Source organism: Salvelinus alpinus, chromosome 26, assembly GCF_045679555.1.
Source record: "Salvelinus alpinus chromosome 26, SLU_Salpinus.1, whole genome shotgun sequence".
Classification (NCBI taxonomy): domain Eukaryota; kingdom Metazoa; phylum Chordata; class Actinopteri; order Salmoniformes; family Salmonidae; genus Salvelinus; species Salvelinus alpinus.
Genome location: NC_092111.1, coordinates 21,525,791 through 21,550,047, shown reverse-complemented (window position 1 = coordinate 21,550,047; position 24,257 = coordinate 21,525,791). Strand labels below are relative to the sequence as shown.

At 43.8% G+C, this 24,257-nt stretch overlaps 1 protein-coding gene across 1 annotated transcript in view; it reads right to left on the bottom strand.

Moving 5' to 3' along the window:
• The window catches only part of LOC139554921 (endonuclease/exonuclease/phosphatase family domain-containing protein 1-like), a gene marked incomplete in the record, with an annotated part of 35,205 nt that extends 16,748 nt beyond the window's left edge, over positions 1-18,457 (bottom strand). Inside the window, 2 exon segments of the mRNA XM_071368199.1 lie at positions 176-227; positions 17,174-18,457. Of these exon segments, the coding sequence (XP_071224300.1) occupies positions 176-227; positions 17,174-18,024 (903 nt within the window).
• Between the last annotated feature and the right edge of the window lie 5,800 nt (positions 18,458-24,257).

Below are 24,257 nucleotides of genomic sequence, written 5' to 3'. Positions count from 1 at the left end.
GAGAGAGAGAGAACAATGGAGTTTCTCTACATGTTTTTAATGACAAGAGCATCTCATAATTATCACGAACATAAAGATTCTGTACTGGTGGACTAAATCGGTACACAGAACTTTGCTCCCCAAATCAATAAGTGATTTGTTCTAGTAGGTGAAGAAAGGGATTGCTACACTGTACCTTGTCAAGGGCTTCCCGATCTACCAGGTCTTGGACTGCCAGTAACTTGATGCTGGAGAGAGAGAGAGAGACATGGATGCATCAATAAAACAGAGATTCGTCTCTGTTATCGAAGCTGACTTTTGTGTTATTAGCCATATGATAGGGTAGTATATACACACCAGTTCTGGTAAGAGAGGAGAGGCCACTGCATTATTAACACAGAGGGCCTCCCTACACATTCAGGACCCTCCTGATTCTACAACACATAACATGACTCTTTTCCCTGTGTCTTAAATGGAATACTATTGTCCCTGCATAGTGCACTATACACAGCGGCTCTCATCCAAAGTAGTGCACTAGAGAATAGGGTGCCATTTCAGATGCATACAACAGTTATTATGCAGAGAAAAGCAGAGAGGGAAGAGTAGACTTTGGACGTAAAGCCCAAGAGATTGTACATACAAACACATTGGTGCAGAGATGGGGTGGAACCTAATTTACGAGCCCATAAACATTCATCTGTTTACTTTCTAATTGTTTTTCCAGCCCACTAGTCAGCGTGATAAAAAAGAATAATGGCAAAGCATAAGCACTATTCTCTCTCCCGTCTTGGTCCTCCTTTCGCTCCATCCTGCTGCACACACACACTGTTCTCTCTCCCGTCTTGGTCGTCCTTTCGCTCCATCCTGCTGCACACACACACTGTTCTCTCTCCCGTCTTGGTCGTCCTTTCGCTCCATCCTGCTGCACACACACACTGTTCTCTCTCCCGTCTTGGTCGTCCTTTCGCTCCATCCTGCTGCACACACACACTGTTCTCTCTCCCGTCTTGGTCCTCCTTCGCTCCATCCTGCTGCACACACACACTATTCTCTCTCCCGTCTTGGTCGTCCTTTCGCTCCATCCTGCTGCACACACACACTATTCTCTCTCCCGTCTTGGTCGTCCTTTCACTCCATCCTGCTGCACACACACACTATTCTCTCTCCCGTCTTGGTCGTCCTTTCGCTCCATCCTGCTGCACACACACACTATTCTCTCTCCCGTCTTGGTCCTTTCACTCCATCCTGCTGCACACACACACTATTCTCTCTCCCGTCTTGGTCCTCCTTTCACTCCATCCTGCAGCACACACACACTATTCTCTCTCCCGTCTTGGTCGTCCTTTCGCTCCATCCTGCTGCACACACACACTGTTCTCTCTCCCGTCTTGGTCCTCCTTTCGCTCCATCCTGCTGCACACACACACTATTCTCTCTCCCGTCTTGGTCCTCCTTTCACTCCATCCTGCTGCACACACACACTGTTCTCAACTCCCCCTAACACACTGATCCACACAACTGCTGGCTATTAACTAAATGAGCAAACAAAATATTCCTCATTGGTTCACTGACTCATTCAGACTTGTTTTTAAATTAACCCCAGAGAAACCTAATTTGTTAATAGCATTTAAAAAAAGAAAAAGGTAACTTCAGAGGGCTTAGACTATGGACTACAGTTGTAACAGAAGAGGTAAAAACACTGGCCTATTTCACAGGTGGGATTACACACACACACTTCCACCCGTGTGGGTATGTCTCCTCACGCATAACTGCACATCCTCGGTCACCATAGCAACCAAGTACAGTGTCTTATGATCCTCTGTCCACAGTATTGATCAAGGCTGATTAACTTTAATTAGATAATTAAATCTAAGGCAGTGAAAAATGACTTTTCTCCAGGCTAAAAAACATGTAGACTAGTGTATTTTATGCCTATTGTGATGAGGCTCTCTATGTGCTAGGTGATAACCCCCCCACCCACTAAAAAGCAGGCAGCTAAATGAGGTTGCTGTGGCCCACATGTACTCCATGAATGAATAAAACCTGTTGGTATAACAGTTATGCAGTCAGACACAATAAAGGTATGTGACAAATGTAGGGGCTAGTAACGGCCCAAAATGAGTTGGCGCCGCATAGCTGAGAATCCAGCAGAATCTATAATACCACAACAAATGACAGGGTGAGCTGCTCTGCTGACACTGGCAAACTGGGATCAATAGAAAAACGGCCTTGTCTAGAATGCAATCAATCTAATCGAGGCCTATGAAAAGGGGAGACACATACTGTTGGCTATGACGTCCATCTAGCCTGGAGGAAATTGTCACCAAAAACAAATCCAGGAGGAGGGCCTCACTCAATGAACACCGTGAATAGGTGCACTCACCGGGGATATTTTTTTATTTCACCTTTATATAACCAGGTAGGCCAGTTGAGAACAAGTGCCAATAAAATAAGCTATTGAGCGAACAGTAGCCTATTGGGAGTTGAGGATTTTGATAGCCTAAAGAAAAAGAGACAGGTTTGAGTTTTCTTGGTCTCCTCTTTGTTTTTCTAGCGATTGTATTGTGAAATATTGCGATAGGTTTATTTAAGATGCTTTCACTGACAGCCGCAAATCAACAAGTCAGCCATTTGAAACGCTGCCCAAATTGCACACTACCCGACTAGATTATGCCCTGGCCTTGTGATTTTCATACAATCTATAGCCATTTTTTAAAGAAGCTAATGATCCTCTGTGGCCTACATCCTGCTCTCTGTTGGTGTTTTTAGTATAGACAGGAGTAATTTGATAGTTTTAGTCACTTTACTTCAGATGAAGCTGCATAAAACAGCTGTCCGTTATGCTAGTAGGTTTACAAGGCCGAGTTCAAATGGCGACATCAAATTCAAAGCAATCGGCTCACGGCCTAAACAACTGACAGATGATGCTGAAATTCTCCACCCCTTCTAATTTCCTTCATTTTGTGGCTAGAGTCAAATAATTTCTATAGAACAAACTTCACGTCAGGATAGGCAACCAAAATGAATAATTCATGTTTGTGTGTTATATTAAACAGAGGGAGTAAAATGTAGGCAAGCAAACATTTCAGAACTAGTCAAATAAGACATGGGAGAGAAGACACATTTTGGCAAAGAGATTTATTTATAGACTAATACAGTTGAAACAAATAGCCAAACCGAAAACTGCAGACATTACTAGTGCCTCCCCCGCGATCAAACCGCCATAAAAATATTAAATGAAACGCAGCCTAACGTGATCATTGACAGCTGCCTTGAAAGACAAAGAAAAAAATGCTTTCTGCTACTAAGATCAGTGAAATGTAGGCTAAACTGACAACGGAGAGAAGAGCAGAAATCTCAACTAGCAAGCAAGTCGCTGCAATGAAGAATTGAGTGTGTCCGCGTTCACGCGAAGGGGGGTAGAATTCTGGCAGGGGGGAGATTTTCGGCACAACACCGGCAAAGCAAACTGTCTGGCACCGTCTCTTCCAAGCGATGCTCCGCATTGTCCTCAAGTAATCCTTTCAACACGCTAAACAACCGTTGCATTTTAATTGTGATTGTAATGATTTTAGTCTACTTTTTTTGAGGCCTACCACTCCATTTGTTGGTCTTGAGCCAGGGTATGGTGACCTGGGGTCTATTACATGAATATGTATCAGCAGACAGGACACCTAGATTGATTCTAATTCCAGCATACAGCTCAGTCACCGTGGATGTGACTGGAGAAGTGGACTGGTGACCTTGGGAATAGCAGGATCAGTGCCCTGCCACCCTCTACTCCCAACGCGTCTCAGTAGGTCGGTGGTTTCCCAGCGGTTATTACAGGACATTAGGCAACACTGCTGCTGAGTCTGTTCGGACTTTGACCCTTTATGCCACGAGGTGCTCCAGTGAACCTCCTCCAGCTAATCATTCCCGCGCAGAGCAGACCAGGAGGCTAACGTTGACTTGTGCATTGTTGCATAAGAGCATAAGAGCATCTGCTAATATAATGGAAACAATGCACAAGTCAACGTTAGCCTCCTGGTCTGCTCTGCGCGGGAATGATTAGCTGGAGGAGGTTCACTGGAGCACCTCGTGGCATAAAAAGAGGTAATGAAATGAAGAACATAAAAAGACAGACGAGACTAAACTGATAACAGACAAGAGTCCACCCGGAGATGAGACTATTTCACAGTCGTATATAGACTGATAGTAAACGGAGACAAATTATTACAATGTACAATGGACCCACTTGCAAAAAGGAACACTCCAAATCCAGCAGTTCAGAAGCATTTATTTTATCCTACAAACACAGATGCTTTTGTTGCCATCTTCAAAATGGTTTGATGCATTTGTTTACCCACCACACTAGTTTTCCACCCTACCCTAACACACTAATTCTTTCATAATAGATTGTGAGAGATAAATATGTGGTCTCTTATCAAAACAGGAACTGTGGAATCAGTGATTGTGAACGCAAACAGGTCTGGAGCCAGAGCTCTGTAGGAGGGTGACGACACCCCTTCCCCACTGTAGGTGTGATCACCCAATCAGAGGCTCCACTGCCTCCCTTGCACTGACCACAGGTGACCTGGCCGCAGTGCAGAGAAAGGGCCTGATGTGACCATGACCATACAGGAGAGTGTGTGTGTGAGACAGGATAGCCTGTTCAAACTCCTCAAATCCTCCTCACAGCTCGACAGGATGGGCAGGTTAACAAACGAAGGCAGGCACTGAAAAAAATAAAAAAGAATGACAGAAAAAAAAGCTCTACTGCAAATGTACAAAGTGAGAGACCGCGAGCACACACACACACACGTAAAAGGATGGAGGGGGCTTGCAGCAAAGGTCATACAAAGATCCACACTGCCGCAGAGAAACAGAGAGATAGCAGAGCCACACTATATGCGACTCAGAGAAACTGGAATCCCAGTTACAATGAACAATCATTACAATGAAGAAAATCACCAATGTCAGGAAGACACTTGATGATTTACCAGGTGAGGAAAACTACACATACACACTGAATACACAATGAAGGAAACAGAGAGTCTGGACTTATAATAAGTCTGATAAGACATACTTTAATTGTGTAAACTAAAAGTAATGAGCACAAGGTGACCTTGGACTAATCCTGTCTCAGAGGGTACTGTACTAGATAGTGGTGTATGAGTGCAGGCTGGTTTGTGAGATGGTGTATCAGTGTAGACTGGTTTTGGATCAATTGAGAACCAATTTAGTGTGTTCCAGTGTAAATGGCTAACTGGTTACAGTTAGAGGGACTGGCACTGACAGAAGCAGTGTTTTCTGGGTAATGCATCTCACTCACGGTCTGTCCTTCTGTCGGTCACAAACTGCTGTGCTAATGGAATTTTCCACATGAGCGCCTTCTCCCTCTGTGCTCTTAACACTCAGCGTCAGCCACACACACAGAGCACAACTTTCCCAACAACACACATGACCTCAGCATCAATCCCGAGTCACTCTCACACACACACAATACGCTGACAGGGCTGAGAGAGAAACTGTGCCTCTCTGATAGCTCCGGATTTCATTGGGATACACAGAGTCTGTACTCTGTACCATAGTAGCAGAGTCCAGCACATAGTCACGATGTCTGTTCTGGCAGTCAGTCTGCTCCATTCTGACAGTTCTGTGAGTCGGGGGAACAGACCTGCTGCTGCGGGTGAGATGTAGATGAGAACTTCCCATCATGCACTAGGACAGGGATTAACATGGTTAGTGGCAGGTAGGCAGCGCCAACACCACCCAACCCCCGGGCGCTGAACACCCGCCTCACTGCTTGGAATTCAGACCTGCTGGGTCAGGACTGAGGTGTGGGTTGGGGAGGTAAAATCTCAACCACTGCAGCTGGCTGGAAGTTGTAAGTGTTCTCACACACACACACATACATACCTGGAAAAGCTGGACAGCTAGATTGGTAGAGAGAGAAATGCGAGTGTTGTGACGGTTAACAAAGGAGCTTCAGTAGGTGAGATCTATACTAGCCATGTCATTCAGGCATGCACACATTTCCCAACATCATACCCTTATCGTCTGGGTTAAGGGCATGTCAGCTAGAACAGACCTGCTAAATGGGCTCGTACCATTTACCAACATCATACCCTTATCGTCTGGGTTAAGGGCATGTCAGCTAGAACAGACCTGCTAAATGGGGTCGTACCATTTACCAACATCATACCCTTATCGTCTGGGTTAAGGGCATGTCAGCTAGAACAGGCCTGCTAAATGGGCTCATACCATTTACCAACATCATACCCTTATCGTCTGGGTTAAGGGCATGTCAGCTAGAACAGACCTGCTAAATGGGCTCGTACCATTTGATTTCAATCACTTGACAGAATCCCTTTTGTTTTAAACAAAACTTGCCATACATATTTGCCCATGGGAGAAGATCAGAAAATTACTTTTTGGACCTGAATGACAAAGTAATTAGGAAATAGAAGTCTTAAAAGTTTACCAATTTTCCATTACCCACCCTACCACGAGACCTCCATGTCTTCATTTAAAAGGCTTATCAAACTATTCTATAATTTCTTGAGAGAAAATACATTTTTGAACTTTTAACGTAAATGATCTAAAAACTCGTAAACTCTGCATATGTTGTAGCTTAGACCCTATTTTACATCGAGGTGTTTGTTGTTCCCGCCATCGGCTGAGACACAGCATGCTCTTGAATACAGGGTGAGTGTCACGTTTTGGCTGTACTAAAATGAGAAAGTTGATATTTTAACTTTCAAAATGGTAGCACAAAGACAGTTGGAGGACCACACATTAGAGAATGTTAACTTGAATGGGAATATCAGTTGCTTTAAATACCGTCAATCTTCCATAGGAAATCTACTGAAATAGAAAGACAGATATTCACATTTAAGTTGACATTTGACGGTGGGTGGTCCGGCATCTTTGTGATAGTAATTAGAAGTGTGCATTTTTATTCAATAAAAATTTCAATGGTCATGTCCATTCTATGAATTATATTTCTATGATTGAAATGACACCCACCCTGTATTTAAGAGCATGCTGTGTCTTAACCGATGGCGGGAACAACAAACACCTCAGATTATGTAAAATAGGGTCTAAGCTACAACATACGCAAAATTGAAACAGATAGATAATTGACGTTAAAAGCAGTGGGAGGCTCCTCAGAGGAGGAAGGGGAGGACCATCCTCAGTGAATTTCATAAAAATATGAATATTTAAGCATTAAAAAGTTATCCTTTAACTATACTAAATATAATCACGTCACCAAATAATTGATTAAAACACACTATTATGCAACGAAGGTCGACAGTAGCCTCAACAGCACTCTGTAGGGTAGCACCATGGTGTAGCCGGAGGACAGCTAGCTTCCGTCTTCCTCTGGGTACATTGATTACAATACAAAACCTAGGAGGCTCACGGTTCTCACCCCCTTCCATAGACTTACAGTAATTGTGAGAACTTCCGGAGGACGTTCTCCAACCTATCAGAGCTCTTGCAGCATGAACTGACATGTCATTATCTTATCCTGATTGGGTGGACTCTAGAAAGCATAAGCTACAGCTAGCTAGCACTGCAGTGTGTAAAATGTTATGAGTAATTGACTCAGAGAAAAAGACAATCGTTGAACAAATTAATTTCTTCCAAAATGAAGCAAGAGAGAAATAGAAAGAGAGATAGTTAGCAAATGCAGCGAGCTAGTTTAGTCTACTGAAACACCCTGCTCAAACAGAGGGATGCGATGTTAGCTAGCTGGCTATCGCTTTCCAACATAACACTGGAACTCTTCCAAGTCAAGGTAAGCTTTTGGTATCACTAATTTATTGCCACCGGGGCCCTCCGGTGTAACTGTTTACTGACTGTACAGTAACAGAAAATTAGAGTATCATGTAGTAGCCTAAACCTATCGCTGTTACATTGAACTAGGTTAATTGAATATGAATGAGAGTTATCCAATATTTCTATGCTATATGTAATAGAAATTAGGCCATGCTCATGAAAAAAAGAAAAAGTCCTCCCTCATCTTAAATGGCACTGACCGCCATTGGTTAAAAGGTAAAAAAAATATATAGTTTGGCAACCCTGTTTGTAAGCTTTTAAATGATGTCAAACGCAACCATTTATCTTTTACCATGATGAAGACATGGCTGTCTCATGGTATGGGTATGTAAAATGGATCAACTTTGAGCACCTCCATCTCCTAAACGTTTTGGCATTCAGGTCCCAAAAAAATCCCTTTCTGACCACTTCCTCCATGGGCAAATATATATGGAAAGTTGTTCAATTCAAAAAGGGGTGCAGTCAAAAAGTGATTAAAAATCAAATGGAATGACCCAATACAGAACATTCTTCTTCAACATTAGAAGCGAGAAAACCCAGTTGATCTGTAATACCGGTAATCTGTTTAGAAGTCGAGAAGATATTGTCCAGAGATTGTGTGGTGAATGGAATCATTGGATGATTGCATTACGAAATTGATCGATTGACCTTAGAACAGCTAACTAGCTACGCTGATCTGATTTTCCTTTATCAGATCCATACAGACAAACACAGATCACATTGTTTCTGTTATCGGGTCAGTCTGGTCGAATGAATTTAGATAGAAATACTGTCAGGGTTCTAATGGCGAACCTCATTAATGATGAAGATTAGAACACATTACAACAGGTCTCTAATCCACACCCGTCCTGAGTGTGTCAGATATGTCTTGGGGTGGGGGAGTTCGTTTTTTTTTAGGGAAAACAAGAGTGGTTCACTCAGTAGATCAAGTCAGTTCAGACCCATTTAAACCGTGGAAGCCCTTTTCCACTAACCCTGTAGCGGTTGACCTGGGGTGAGAGAATGTGTTTAGGGTGGCAGGTGGGTTGCTTTTCGCTAGCGCTGCACGTCCACGGTTAACCAGTGGTTTCTCAACAGTTTTGACTGATTTACATCCAAATCTTATTTCCACAGTACAGTAGGTTTTACACAACACTGAACAAGACAAAATCCTGTAGTAACCTTACTCCCTGCTAGCTAGTCAGCCTTCCCTGTTCACTTAGCATCGGTCTATGTTAAGGTGACCAGATTTTTTAAATGAAAACCGGGGACATTTCCAGTTCGGTGGTCAATATATAATTAAAATAGCCAATGTTATATTATCTATGAAATTCCGGTTTCATGTATTTAGTCTAACGGGCACACTGTGATAGAGAAAACAACTATATTACAGAAACACTACAGACAAGACAGAACCGTCCGATCTGAATAGCCATTCAGTGGTCCTGGTAGTCTGGGTAGAATAAGAGCAGAAGAGAACATGAGCAAAATTGGGAAAAAAACAGACAATAGTATATGTGAAATACTTAACATAATAAAGAAATAAGATGCTGATGAGATTGGTAACTACATAATATAGTTATACCAACCTAATCTGTATATTTCTCAGAAGAATGTATCTTATTCAGGATTGCTCTGTCTTTGGCCAGCTTCTCCATGAACTCCTGGCAGGGGAGGTTGAAGTTTGTCTTCACAATAAGCATGGCCTTGATGGTAGGAACAGTGAACCTATTTCTTGCTGCTGTCCATATATCATTCATTTGGGAGAACACTCTCTCGACTGGTGTATTACTTCCAGGTAAGCACCTGACAACAGACGCTAATCTAGCCAGGTTAGTGTGTGGGATGTCATTCTCTTTGAAGTGGGTAACCACCGTGCTCCATCTCTGACTAAGCGGTGTCTAAGATGTTTTCCATTCTTCAAGCGATCCCCCTTTAGGAACTCTTGCAGGCCAGTAACCTCGTCACACAATGCATCCTCATTGATGGTCACATGGGGGCATTTTTCTGCAGTGTGGCTGCTGCCTTCTGGATCTCTACACGCTGAGGTTGCCTTTTTAAAAGGAGACAATGTAAATATTTTAGATTATCTGTGTGCTTTCCCATGCTTGCAAGTAGTTCACAGCCATAGTGAAGAATGATTGGGATGTTTTGAGAAAGTTCTCTTTAGACATGGCTCCATTTTCCTCTAGCTCTCTCAGAAGTCCTCTGACCAAAACTGGAATGAAGTTGTCATCACGTCTTGCAGTGAATTTTGCCTCAACGTTTCTCAGAATAGCAGCTGACTCCACAGCACAGTGGTCCTGGCCTCCAAGCATCTTGATCGTGTCACTGAATACGGTCAAGTTTCCATGGACAAAGGCCAGCCAAAGTTCAGTCAGTGGATCTTCGAACATTGTTCACAGGACAACAGGGCTTTTATCTTCCGAAATAAAAAAGGATTTCAATGGCACATACCTTTTCAGCACTCTTTCTAGAGCAGGGAGCATGGACAGCCAGCAAACATTGCTGTGTCCTAAAATGTTATGGTACTCCTGGCCAACAAACTCACAAAAGCCCTTCAGTCTTTCTACTCTGACGGTGAAAATATGAACATATCCAAATATCTTTGTGGGCAGGTACTCAACATCATATACAACGCTGTTCTGGCCGTGTTATGAATGATGTGGGCAGGTACTCAACATCATATCCAACGCTGTTCTGGCCGTGTTATGAATGATGTGGGCAGGTACTCAACATCATATCCAACGCTGTTCTGGCCGTGTTATGAATGATGTGGACAGGTACTCAACATCATATCCAACGCTGTTCTGGCCGTGTTATGAATGATGTGGGCAGGTACTCAACATCATATCCAACGCTGTTCTGGCCGTGTTATGAATGATGTGGGCAGGTACTCAACATCATATCCAACGCTGTTCTGGCCGTGTTATGAATGATGTGAGCAGGTACTCAACATCATATCCAACGCTGTTCTGGCCGTGTTATGAATGATGTGAGCAGGTACTCAACATCATATCCAACGCTGTTCTGGCCGTGTTATGAATGATGTGGGCAGGTACTCAACATCATATCCAACGCTGTTCTGGCCGTGTTATGAATGATGTGGGCAGGTACTCAACATCATATCCAACGCTGTTCTGGCCGTGTTATGAATGATGTGAGCAGGTACTCAACATCATATCCAACGCTGTTCTGGCCGTGTTATGAATGATGTGAGCAGGACAACCTAAGCCAATCACCTCCCGCTGCAGAGCATTTTTAACTTTGGTATGGACATTGACCCTCCCCAGCCTATTCAGTCCTCCAAAATTGGTATTTGTTGTCGGCAGAGAATGTTTTCCAGGTTACATTTTTGGATGACCACCAGGACCTCAGCTGCAATTTCCTCTGCTGTTTCTCCATTCAATTCAACAAAATCAAGCAGTTTTGTTTCCATAGATGTGCTGCCATCATATATCTTACATATCTGACTACTATTGGCAGCAGCTTTACATGTCCATGATTGGACGCATCAATGGACAGGGACACAAATTCAACCTGGTCTAGGTCCTGTGTTACCAAAGTAGTTGCCCATGGTGCTAACACGTTACTCACTGTGGCGTCACATTTTGTCCTAGCACATGGAAGGTTTATGAGCCGAAGTTTACGTGTCAGTTGTGCTGTGCAGCCCAGAGATCTGTAACTATGATTGTGTCACAGTGTGGTATGCAAAGACACCCTCCTGCACTGCTAAATCATATTCTTCTTGGGAAGGCTCTACCTTCTTGAAGAACGTGGTGACAGAGGGCATACCAACACGGGCAATCAGAGAGGCTTTATGCTTTTTCGTCTGTTGATGTTCTACCACTGCCGTTCTTCTCCGGCTGCCAATTGAAAGAGGAATTACAAAGGGTGCAGTGAACCATTCTATCGTCTTGACCTGAGCGTATAAATGGAAATTCTCTCATCATGTTTATCATTAAAAGTGCATTTCCATTTCTTGGAAAGAGTCATTGTATCTCCTCTGTCTGTTCTTCTTCACTCTCCTTGTGCCACTCTTAATTACTCTCTTAACTTTTTCTTCTCCTCCAATCTTTCTCCTCCTCTTTTCTTCACTCGTCTTCCTTTCCTTCTCTTCACCTTTCCACCTCACTCTTCTACACTCTCCTTGCTTCACTCTTTTTACTCCCTTACTTTTTCCTTCTCCTTTCTCTCCAATCTGTATTAATAAACAGCATACTATTAGATAAAATACTTTGGTTAACAGATTCCCATTGCTTGCCTCATTTTTGTATTTTATCTCAAAAAAATTGTTTGGAATAATAAATTGGCAGGCTCTGTAACCATATCTGTAGCTTTCCTCCTCTGTCTCTCACTTTTCTTCCTACTCTCCTTCCTCTCCACTACTAATGTTATCCATGAACATTTCTAACTATATTTTCACACTACTTATTATAATGCCATATAACTTAGCTAGCTAACTTAGTCTACATAGCTAACGTTAGCTAGCATAACCTATTTAAAACCTTATAGAACAGATCACCTATCTATATAATAAATTGTGACATAACATCACTAGCTAGTATCTCAAACTGGCTTGAAAATAAGTTTCTGGTGATGTTGTGGATTCACTTGATACTTGCTAGCTTCTGGCCGAGTTTTCCACAGCAGTTTTCTCTAAAACTAGTAGTTAGTAGAAGAAGAGTGAATGAAGCTGCTATAGCGAGCAGCCCCCTCTGTTGGCCTAAACAAGCACAATGCGTTTGAGACGTCAACCGGTAGGCTCTGCTGCCCGGTCTTTCTTGCCAAGTAAAATATTTCACTTTGAGGTCTGTTTTTAACGCACAGTTAAAAACGAGGACATTTCCGGGGACAGCTCCAGCCGGGGACAGGCCAGCTAAAACGGGGACTGTCCCCGGAAAACGGGGACGTCTGGTCACCCTAGTCTATGTCCCTGAAGTTGCCGCTCATGAAAGCCAAGGCTAAACAATTGCACAATAGATATCGCGTAGCATGGCACACTACTGATCTTGCAAGACCGACATTAGAATGTGGCCTACCGTTCCCTTTCCTACCGTTCACGGACAACATAACCTCTCTGTGTACTATCCCTGGAGTCATTTGTTTTTCCTTCCTGAGATATTAGTCAACTGTGTGTCAGCAGGTCTAGTCTACACATTCCCTGTACTGTTGATCTGTTATAACCAAACTCCCTGCTCGCCAAGAGTAACTTCCCTCTCGCAGCTAGCTAGTCAGCGTGGTGAAACCGCTTCCTTGTTCCCTTAGCCTCTGTCGGCATCTCAGCTAGGGGATGGGAGTGGCAGTAGGGAGACCAACAGCTCAACTGACTCATTACAAATAACTGGAGGGGGGGTTCTTTTCCCCCCCCCAAGACTGCATCAGGCTGGCGGGACTGGTAGCCAATTGTCTGTCAGTCTAACCTTTGATTCCGTGTGGTGCAGAGCGGAGTTCATTGAACTCCAGTAACTCGCTCCCTGTGCTAGCTGGAGGCAGGCCAAGACAACACGCCCCAGCTTGTACTGTAAACTCAAGTATGTGATAGCCTGTGATATTTCGCTCCACAGCTGAGCACTAAGCAAACAGACAACACCCCTCCCCTTCCCCTCCTATCCCTCTCCCTCCACCTTCCTCCCGCCCTGTGCCTCAATGTCCCCAGCCAGAACACTTACCTATAGGTCTGACAGAACACAGGAAGAGGGAGGGACAGCCAGGGGAAGTATCACTGCGTTAGAAAGAACTTTCACATACAAACCAGTACAGAGGAAGAAGTACCTGGGGTCAAAGTACTGTGCTAAAGGTGGTCAATCATTGGAAAGGGCTTTGTTTTCTCTGATTGCTGTGCCTGTAGGACTTTTACATGCATGTGTGTGTGTGTGTGTGTGTGTGTATATATACACACACACGTTTAACTATACTTGTGGGGACCAGAAGTCCTCACAAGACTAGTAATCAAACTAATTTGAGTGGGGAAATTTTGCAGGTCCCCACAAGGAAAATTGCTATTTTTAGGCTTAGGGGTTATGTTTTGAATTAGAGATAAGTTTAAGGGTTTGGGGTTAAGGTCACAGAAAAAAAAGATTTAATGGGAACCAATCGTCTCCCCACAAGGTGAATAAAACACAACTGTGTGTGTGCGTGTGAGAGAGACTGTACTGTTTGAGACTAGGGTGGGGCAGCATTTTATTTGGTGTTCTTTCTTGCATTAAGTGACAGACACGAGGATCATGTGCTGTATGCATGATGACAGTACTCTTGTGAGACTGGATTTGGGACTGCGTGGAAGATTTGACTCTAGGTGCCAAAATGACCATAACATGTTTGACTGTCGGAAGTAGTTTCAGTAGCGGCAACCCGCCCCCACCTGTGATTGTTTTTTTATACCAATTGTAAACATATTTTATTTAAAAAAAATAGATACACTGAGGAATTATTTATTTGACAGACCAGGAGAAAGCTATTATCCCTTATTGATGTCACTTGTTAAATCCACTTTAATTTGTGTAGATGAAGGGCAAGAGACAGGTTAAAGAAGGATTTTTAAACCTTGAGACAATTGAGACATGAATTGTGTATGTGTGCCATTCAGAGGGTGAATGGGCAAGACAAAATATTTAAGTGCCTTTGAAGGGGGTATTGTAGTAGGTGCCAGGCGCACTAGTTTGTATCAAGAACTGCAAAGATGCTGGGTTTTCACACTCAACAGCTTCCCGTGTGTATCAAGAATGGCCCACCACCCAAAGGACATCCAGACAAATTGATACAACTGTGCTTAGCATTGGAGTCAACACGGGCCAGCATCCATGTGGAATGCTTTCAATACAGTCCATGCCCTGGAGAATTGAGGCTGTTCTGAGGGCAAAAGGGGGGGTGCAACTCAACATTAGGAAAATGTTCTTAATGTTGTGTACACTCAGTGTAGCTAGCTGGTAGCTTACTAGCTAGTTAGACTTGAAATTGGCATGGGAGCGTCCTAATCTAATATCTGACTAACTTGGGAATTTGAAGTTATTTCAGAATGAAAGTTAACTGGCTAGCACATCATGCTTTGTAACATGTTAGCTAGCTATCCCCAGTTAGAGGATGCGTTTTCACTTATTGCATCTGCATGCTTATTGCTTTCTCCTTGGTGCACTCGTTCGTAAACTGGTTGTTCGTTCATAATAGTATAATCTAATCTGTTCAAAACAGTGTCAGCATGTGCTGCAGTGGTCATTTGGTTTGACATGAAAAAGTGAAATAGGTGATTATATGGTGTTGTTCAAATACACAGATCACTTTATACACACACATCTTCTCAAAGAAACTAGCAGTAGTTTGAAAACTTGGCATCATATTTCTGTCATGCTGCTTTGTTAACACTGCAACCACCTCGCACCGCGGGTATTCAGCCAATCAGAAGCCGCCACTGCGTTTCAGTCTTAACACCAGGGATAGTTTCAGTCTGTCACACGCAGTGTGTTTGTGTCTGTGTCCTAACACCACCAGGCGGAATGTGTCCCCCTCTCAATGAGGAGGCCCAGAAAGACAGACTCACTGCTGCATCACACTGTCCTGATCTGGGGATTATATAAGACAACCCATTGAACTATATTGAACAAAAATATAAATGCAACATTTTCATTGATTTTACTGTATTACAGTTCATGTGAGGAAATCAGTCCATTGAAATAAATAAATTAGGCCCTAATCTATGGATTTCACATGACTGGGAATACAGATATGTATCTGTCGGTCCCAGATTCCTTTATAATTTTATAATACATTTTTCTTTTTTAAAGGGGGCCTCAGGATCTCAGTATTTTTGTGCATTCAAATTGGCTTCGATAAAATGCAATTGTGTTCATTGTCCATAGCTTATGCCTGCCGATACCATAACCCTGCTGCCACCATGGGGCACTCCGTTCACATCAGCAAACCGCTCGTCCACATGACACCATACACGTGGCCTGCGGTTGTGAGGCCGGTTGGATGTACTGCCAAATTCTCTAAAAGGACGTTGGAGGCGGCTTATGGTAGAGAAATTTACATTAAGTTATCTGGCAACAGCTCTGGTGGACATTCCCGCAGTCAGCATGCAAATTTCATGCTCCCTCAACTTGACACATCTGTGGCATTGTGTTGTGTGACAAAACCGCTAATTTTAGAGTGGTCTTTTACTGTCCCCACCACAAGGTGAACATGTGTAATGATCATGCTGTTTAATCAGCTTCTTGATATGCCACACCTGTCAGGTGGATGGATTATCTTGGCAAAGGAGAAATGCTCACTAACAGGGATGTAAACAAATTTGTGCACAAAATTTTACAGATAATATTTTTGTACATATGGAACATCTGATCTTTTATTACAGTTCATGAAACATGGGACCAACACTTTATATGTTGCGTTAATATTTGTGTTCAGTGTAAAACACACACAGTGCTAAGGCACTGAGTCGACTGGGGAAGTCACACCCACTACCCACAGAGGGAGAGAGTGTGAGTTCATGAATGTCTCTGTGAGTAGCCTTGGGGACAATCAAAGCCACCGAAGACCAAACACTCAACGACTCATCGTCTCTGATAGATAAAGCTGAACACAGTGGTGAGGGTCTGGCTTTCTAACGAGACTACTGATCAGACAGCTCTATCCCTTAACACAGTTTACCTGGTCTGTGATAGGTGTTCACCTGGCAGTACCTCATTTAGGAACCACCCTGAGAGTCCAGACAGGCTACATTAGTTGATCCAACAGTGTGATTGTTCTCTACCACCTGCAGAGGTGTTTTCCCCCAGGGTCACAAAACAAGTGACAAGCACTTCCCTTATCTAACAAATCTATTTGGAATATGGGTGTTATGTTATGGCCATGTTTCACATGTACACTTTTTAGCACAGATGGAACATCCAGTCACCCAAGTCAGACTTCTCTCTGCTACCGCATGGCAAGCGGTACCGGCGGGCCAAGTCTAGGTCCAAAAGGCTCCTACCACCAAGCCACAAGACTGCTCTACAATTAATCAAATGGCCACTCGGACTAGTTACATTGACACCCACCCCACAACACGTTTTTACACTGCTGCTACTTTTTGTTAAATATCTATGCACAGTCACTTTACCCCTACCTACATGTACAAATTACCTTAACTAACCTGTACATAGCCTCGTTACTGTTATTTTGTGTTAATTTTATTTAGTCAATATTTTCTTAACTATTTCTTTAACTCCATTTTGGTTAAGGGCTTAAACATTTCACAGTAAGGTACACACACCTGTTGTATTCGGTGGAAGTGACAAATTAAATGTGATTTGATCACCATACATTGGCATATAATCTACAATGTCTAATGGACAATTTACGTCTATAAAATGGACCGTTTGTCAGTAGGGTACAGATCAATACTTACTCGTTTTCAAGCAATGTCATACACACGACCTCTTTGACGCCCGGGTTGTTGGCCTTTTCACAAGAGCAGTTCTGGAGGTTCCAGGTAGCCACCCTGACCACCGCTTTCCCGTCCCGCATCCCCGACGGAGGCTCCACGTTGGGCCGCACAGACATGATCCGAGTCGGCCCCCCGGGTGGAAGCTCCATGTCTTCACTCCGGAGACTGAATGATGTGGGGCTCGGGTGAGACTCGGTAGTGTATGCCAACCCCCCGTTGGTATTGGTGGAAGGTGTTCTGGAACGCTCTACGAACACTTGAAAGCGAATTTTGTCCAATAGAGAGGAGTTTATGTGATTGACCCTCACCAAGTCTTCGATGCTTTTAAACGGACCGTTTCCCATCCGGTATTCTACTATGTTCTTCGCTATTTTATCCGTGATGCCACGGATGCTCATGAGCTGCGCCGGTGTGGCGGTGTTGATGTTCATACCTGTGCATGACAGGTGGGGCTCAAAGTCTTTACGCAGAGACGACGGCGAGTGTTGGGACGAACCCGTCCTGCTCGAGACGCATATTTCCAGTCTGATAATCTCCAGTTTGCCGGCACCGATTCCGCTCACGAGAGCCAAGTCCTCTACCTTTTTAAACCCCGCAATGCAGTTCCGGTACTCCACGATATTCTGCGCTACCGTGCGGTTCACTCCTGGTAGAGTCATCAGCTCCTCCTCGGTGGCCGTGTTGATATTCAACCGCTCTTGGTTCACGAGGATGTGGCTGAAGTTGCACGCCGCGCTAAACTTGCGCTTGCTGTTGCTGAAATCCGTCGGGTCTTTGGGGATCGAGCGGTGGCACCCCAAATTCCCTCCCATGACTGCGGCTCAGTTGGCAGGTCAATCCACCGGGGCTTGGATCAGTCTAGACCACGGGTAGACCGGACAGAGCGGCGAAGGCAGTAGCACCACAGCAGCAGGCGCGCAACGTGTAAAAGTAGCCTACAGTGTGATTGATCGACTCCTGCTCAGACATGCAAGACCGTTGTAGATGTGACAGTTCTACTAATTTACAGACACATGAGCCGTAGTATGTCGTACCGTGTGTTTGTTTTTTGTGAGTAAAATAGATAGAAAATACGCACAAAACAGCAGGTCCAATTCTTTAGTCGTTTAGCTGTTTGTCTCACTCCATTTATATCATGAAGCCTACTGGTGTTAGGTCCTTGCTGAATATTCAGGTACCGTCCACACCGGTCAGCTTGCCTAGAGGAACTGGCCAGTGGCGTGGCGGTGCTGCAGCACAGTGTTCGCGTTAAACGCCAGCTGGTCTCGTCATCACACCAGGGGGGCGTGGCTCTAACCTTTTTCAGTCCACATGTTCTACTGTGTCCTTGAAGAGGACTTCAGATCTGATGCATTTTCTATTAAAACTCCTGATCTATTGGTTTATGTTTGACACCTCTGAAACAGGTCAGAAGGTTACACAAGTGGTACACAGGATTTATTTTCATTGAGTTGGTGAAAAAACTCAAACACCGTAGCAACTCACATGTAGGTGCTCTTTATGAAAAGGAGAAGTGTGCATGATGATGATGATGATGAGATTGATCTTTTCTCTTCTACAAAATAAGCTATTATTAAAACTAAAGTTGAGATGTAAGATGTAATAGATGACTATAATAATATAAAACAATATGTGTAATATAATTTTTTTCAACAAATAATACTCAAACGTGTCTCCATGCTGGTCACAGAGGCCACTATGTGTTCTCAGTTTTGCATTTCAAATAGTGTTACAACACATAATTTATTTTCAGTAAATAAAATAAACAGATATGGTTGCACTGCAAGCAGGGATAGAATATACATGTGTATTTCAAAGCTTCATATAGCCCACAGCTTCCAGGCTCTCTCGCTCTCTCATTCTAGCTAGGCCCCATTTCTTCCCTCTCCGGTCAAATAGAAATATGCAGACAACAGAACAACCAATGAGAGAGAGGTGCTGAAGGTGGTCAGAGTTTTACATAACATGATGCATTGTGGCCAGTTTAAATGGACAACCAGGCTAAGTAATACCATTCTGGTTCTCTACACGACAGGTTTTTTTCTCCTCTGATTTCATTAGCATCTCATTAGCATTTTAAATTAGCCAAAAGGGGATTATGTTGGATTTCATCTCTGGCTACATAAAGGTGGTGATAGATAAGCTATCAAACTGTATAACAAGTTCTGAACTACCTAACAGAGCTGTACAACACTTATTGTGTTTTGTTAGAATGTTAGAAGTCTTAATAAAAGCAATGTGGATGTTATGCTGTGAGGGTTCAGCATAACAAAGCAGTGGACTTCCCTTTTGGAACTGTGTATGCAGGCTTTTGCTCTAGCCCTGCTCTAAGCACACCTTATTCAGCAAATTTAGGCCACCCCTGGAAGCTGTAGACAGGAAGATATCTGAGCGCCATGCAGCATACACCGGTATGGTTCCACCACCAGTACTGATGGGGAAAGCCATGCATGCCGTGTTCCCATCACACCTCTTTATATAGCATCAGTGTTTCATGACATGGCTCAAAGTCAAAACACTTCCACCTTTACTTGAAACCTGTTCTTATTTCACAATACCAAGGAGGTCGTAATCACTGAGAAAACACCAACAGGTAATAAAGCTGTATGATGTCTACAGATGGATAAAAACCACAGAACAAGATGTACCAAAACAGTATGAATTCACAAAAGGATAAGGGGATAATAAAATTTTAAAAATAATAAAGTGATCACAGCCAAAAACAGCTGTAAAGATTTAGCTATCACACAGTGATATGACAGACATGTCGAGGATCCGGTTTCTCCTACCAGTAACCCTGTGCTCTGTTCCATGCCACTTCTTTGCCAATATTGACTCACTTATACTCTAGTTGTGGCAGCCAAGGCTCTGACCTGTTGAGCATGGAGCTGTAGCGTGACCAGATCACAACCAACATTTTCTCTTCTTGACCCCTATCCAACTTCTCTCAATTACTCTGATCATATCACCACATAAACTAACTTGCCCATGTGGACACAGACACGTATACGAAGTGTGTCTCAGTATGCAAGACTGGTGCTAGCACTGCCAAGGTAGTGGGTTCAATTCCCGCAGGGATCAACATAATAAAAATGTATGCACTCACCAACTAAGTGGCTTTGGAGACAGGTACACATATAGGCTGTTTACACAGGCAGTCCATTTCTTATCTTTGTCCCACCAATAGGTATTTTGACCAATCACATCAGATCTTTTCACATAAGATCTTTTTCAGAAAAAAAATATCAGAATTGGGCTGCCTGTGTAAACGTAGCCATAGATGCACAAAGATACACAGACACAATCATTGTCTGGTCCAATGACGTAATGGGATTCTGGCTAACAAAAGGCACGTCTCCATGGTGGCAGAGACCACAGGTGGTGAAACAGTGCAGACCCACGTACAAAATAGAATCTGGCCCCTGATCCCTTAGTGGGTCCAAAACTGAGAGGCCCGTTAGACTAACGTACTGCTGTGTAACCCTATTGCGTGACACAACGAGAGTGTGGCACACCAAGCGAGTGCACTGTGTGTGTTGGCTGGGCTCCCTGATTGTACCATCAAACCCCTATACTTACCCAGAATGCTGCAGACCGCTGGGTGTTCAACCTTCAAAAGTTCTCCCATGTCGCCCCACTCTTCCGCACACTCCACTGGCTTCCAATCTCGCATCCCCTACAAGACCACTGTTCTTGCCTACGGAGCAGCAAGAGGAACTGTCCCTCCCTACCTTCGGGCTATGCTAAAACCTGACACCCCAACACGAGCACTTCCGTTCTGCCACCTCTGGTCTCTTGGCCCTCCCACACCTACGAGAGGGCAGCTCCCAGTCAGGGCAGCTCTCAGCCCAGTCAAAGCTCTTCTCTGTCCTGGTACCTCAAAGGTGGAACCAGCTTCCCCCTGAAGCTAGCACAGCAGAGTTACAGCCCATACCAACTAGTGTTCGGGCAGTCTACTAAGCTATATGGGATTGTTTTAAGAAGGTCAGACCAATGATCATTTAGCTATTTGATTTTGAATTGTAAGACCCCTTGAATTATCCCAAAAATATAATACAAATATTTTATGACGTTTTTTGGGGGGCCTTACTGCTGCTAGCCCATACAAACACATTGAATAACAGATTCCCTACATGGAACAACAGATTGTCCCCCCCAAAAACATCTAAAGGAAGTTTATTCTGAAGTATCTGTCTTATATCTGATAGATATAAGAAAGATGAGGAAACATTAAAACATCTTGACGTAGTTAAACCCTTATTTTTGGCACTAAACAGTCTCCATATATACTGTACCGCCATTAATTTTTTCAAATGGTACCGGGGACCTTCAGACGAGTATTGTGAGGCCGGATGGCGTCCTAGAGCAAAACAGTCAGTATCTGGTGTGACCACCATTTGCCTCATGCAGCGCGACATCTCCTTCACATAGAGATGATCAGGCTATTGATTGTTGCCTGAGTGTTGTCCCACTCCTCTTCAATGGCTAAGCGAAGTTGCTGGATATTGGTGGGAACTGGAACATGCTGTCGTACATGTCGATCCAGAGCATCCCAAACATGCTCAATGGGTGACATGTCTGGTGAGTATGCAGGGCATGGAAGAACTGGGACATTTTCAGCTTCCAGGAATTGTGGACAGATCCTTGCGACATGGTCTGTGCATTATCATGCTGAAACCTGAGGTGATGGTGGAGGAGGAATGGCATGACTGTGGGCCTCGGGATCTCGTCACAGTAATCTGTGCATTCAATTTGTCATTGATAAAATGCAATTGTGTTCATTGTCTGTAGCTTATGCCTATCCATACCATAACCCCACCGCCACCATGGGGCACTCTGTTCAGAACATTGACATCAGCAAACCGCTCACCCACACAAAACCAGGATTCAACCGTGAAGAGCACACTTCCCCAGCTTGCCAGTGGCCATCGGTGAACATTTGCCCACTGAAATTAGTTACGATGACAAACTGCAGTCAGATCAAGACCCTAGTGAGGATGACGAGCACGCAGATGAGCTTCCCCGAGACGGTTTCTGACAGTTTGAGCAGAAATTCATCAGGTTGTGCAAACCCACAGTTTCATCATCTGTCTGGGTGGTTGGTCTCAGATGATCCAGCAGGTGAAGAAGACTGATGTGGAGGTCCTGGGCTGGACTGGTTACACGTGGTCTGCAGTTGTGAGGTCGGTTGGACATACTGCCAAATTCTCTAAAATTACATTGGAGGCAACAGCTCTTGCAACAGCTCTGGTGGACATTCCTGCAGTCAGCGCACTCCCTCAAAATTGACATCTGTGGCATTGTGTTGTGTGACAAAACTACATATTTTAAATTGGCCTTTTATTGTCCCCAGCACAAGGGGCACCTGTGTAATGATCATGCTGTTTAATCAGCTTCTTGATATGCCACACCGGTCAGGTGGATTGATTGTCTTGGCAAAGGAGAAATGCTCACTAACATGGATGCAAACAAATTTGTGCACCAACTTTTGACAGAAATAAGCTTTTGTTGGTATGGTCAATTTCTGGGATATTTTATTTCAGCTCATAAAACATGGGACCAACACTTTCCATGTGGAGTTTATATTGTTGTCCAGTGTAGTTTGAAGGCCAAACCGTTCGGACGCTACATACGATTTTATGAGAAGACCACATTTTTGGCATGTCTCATGGTTTGACAAACACCACTCTAGCTCCGTCACCTTTCACCGCAGGTGCGGAAGTGCAACATACTGTAGGCTGATGTCGCACTTTTGCATACAAAGCAAAAAAAAACAGATCTCTAGCTTAAATTGACCGATTTTTACAGCGATTTAAAAAAAATGCTAATTAGATTTCCACTGTGGCGTAGACATCAACTTTAGGCGGTTAAATAATCCACATAGCACCCCCCACCCCCCCACGAGCACTGATAGCTACTTCGAGGAAAAAATGACTTACTATGCCTGTGATGTGGGTCTCTTAAGCTATCTTAAGATGAATGCACTAACTGTAAGTTGCTCTGTATAAGAGCGTCTGTTAAATTACTAAAATGTAATATGTAAAAATTTGTGTATACTGTGTGTGTGGAACAGCGAATGTGTATCACACAGTGTGTGTTTGTGTTGCCTTGTCCAAGCCAAACAGAGAAAAAAGCTAAAACATGTTGACAGCCACAGTGGCAAATCTTCTCCCTCCGCAGTCTGTTTGCTTGGACCCACTCCAGCATACCACACACACAGAGCTCCAAAAACACAAAGGTCATTGTCAAAATGAGCAATTTAGCAGAACAGACACTGCAAGCCAAGTCAGAGGACTGCATTTAGCAAGAGCCCCCTGTGTTTCACCAGCTATGGAACAGTATTTGGCAGGAAGAAGGTCTCAGGGGTGATAGACTAGAGAAAAGCACTGAGCGGTGTGGACAGCAAAAATAAATCGAAGCTTCGTAGTGTTATGTAAGAAAGATTGGATCCAGTTTCCCATGGACCAGGCAGCAAGAGACTGCTGATGAGAGTGGTTTAGCATTAGTAACCACTCCACTGAGGCATAGAGCTGAATGGGGCACTGTAAAGTCAGGGAGCCTTATACTAAGTGGGCTGAGCGATGCATGCAGTGTCTAGAGAAAGCTCACAACTGAGGCAGGACTCAAGGTGACAATACATAGAGATGATAGGAAGAGCTCTTTGTCAGTTTCTTCATAGCTCCCTAGCAGGTCAATACAGTATGTGATCAAAATGCACTATGGCACAACTGAATTTATATCCAATGACTTTGAGTGGAGTAATTGAGCGTTACCCTTAGTGCAATGGCCATTAATAAAACCTGGTTAGTAGGGATGTTCAGTCTGGACCGCATGGCTCCAGGGATGCTGAGCACAGAGCGAGGAAATGAACCTTGACCACTGTCCAGTTTGACTTGGCTAGGATGATGTGGTCTGACAGACACCAAGGACCAACGCCAACACAGCTTTCTGTGTCAAAGGGTGTCGGTCTACATTTCACCTAATATCGATTGGCAGGCTTTTACTGCTTAACTATTACGATCAGCTAATTCCTAGATCACCATTG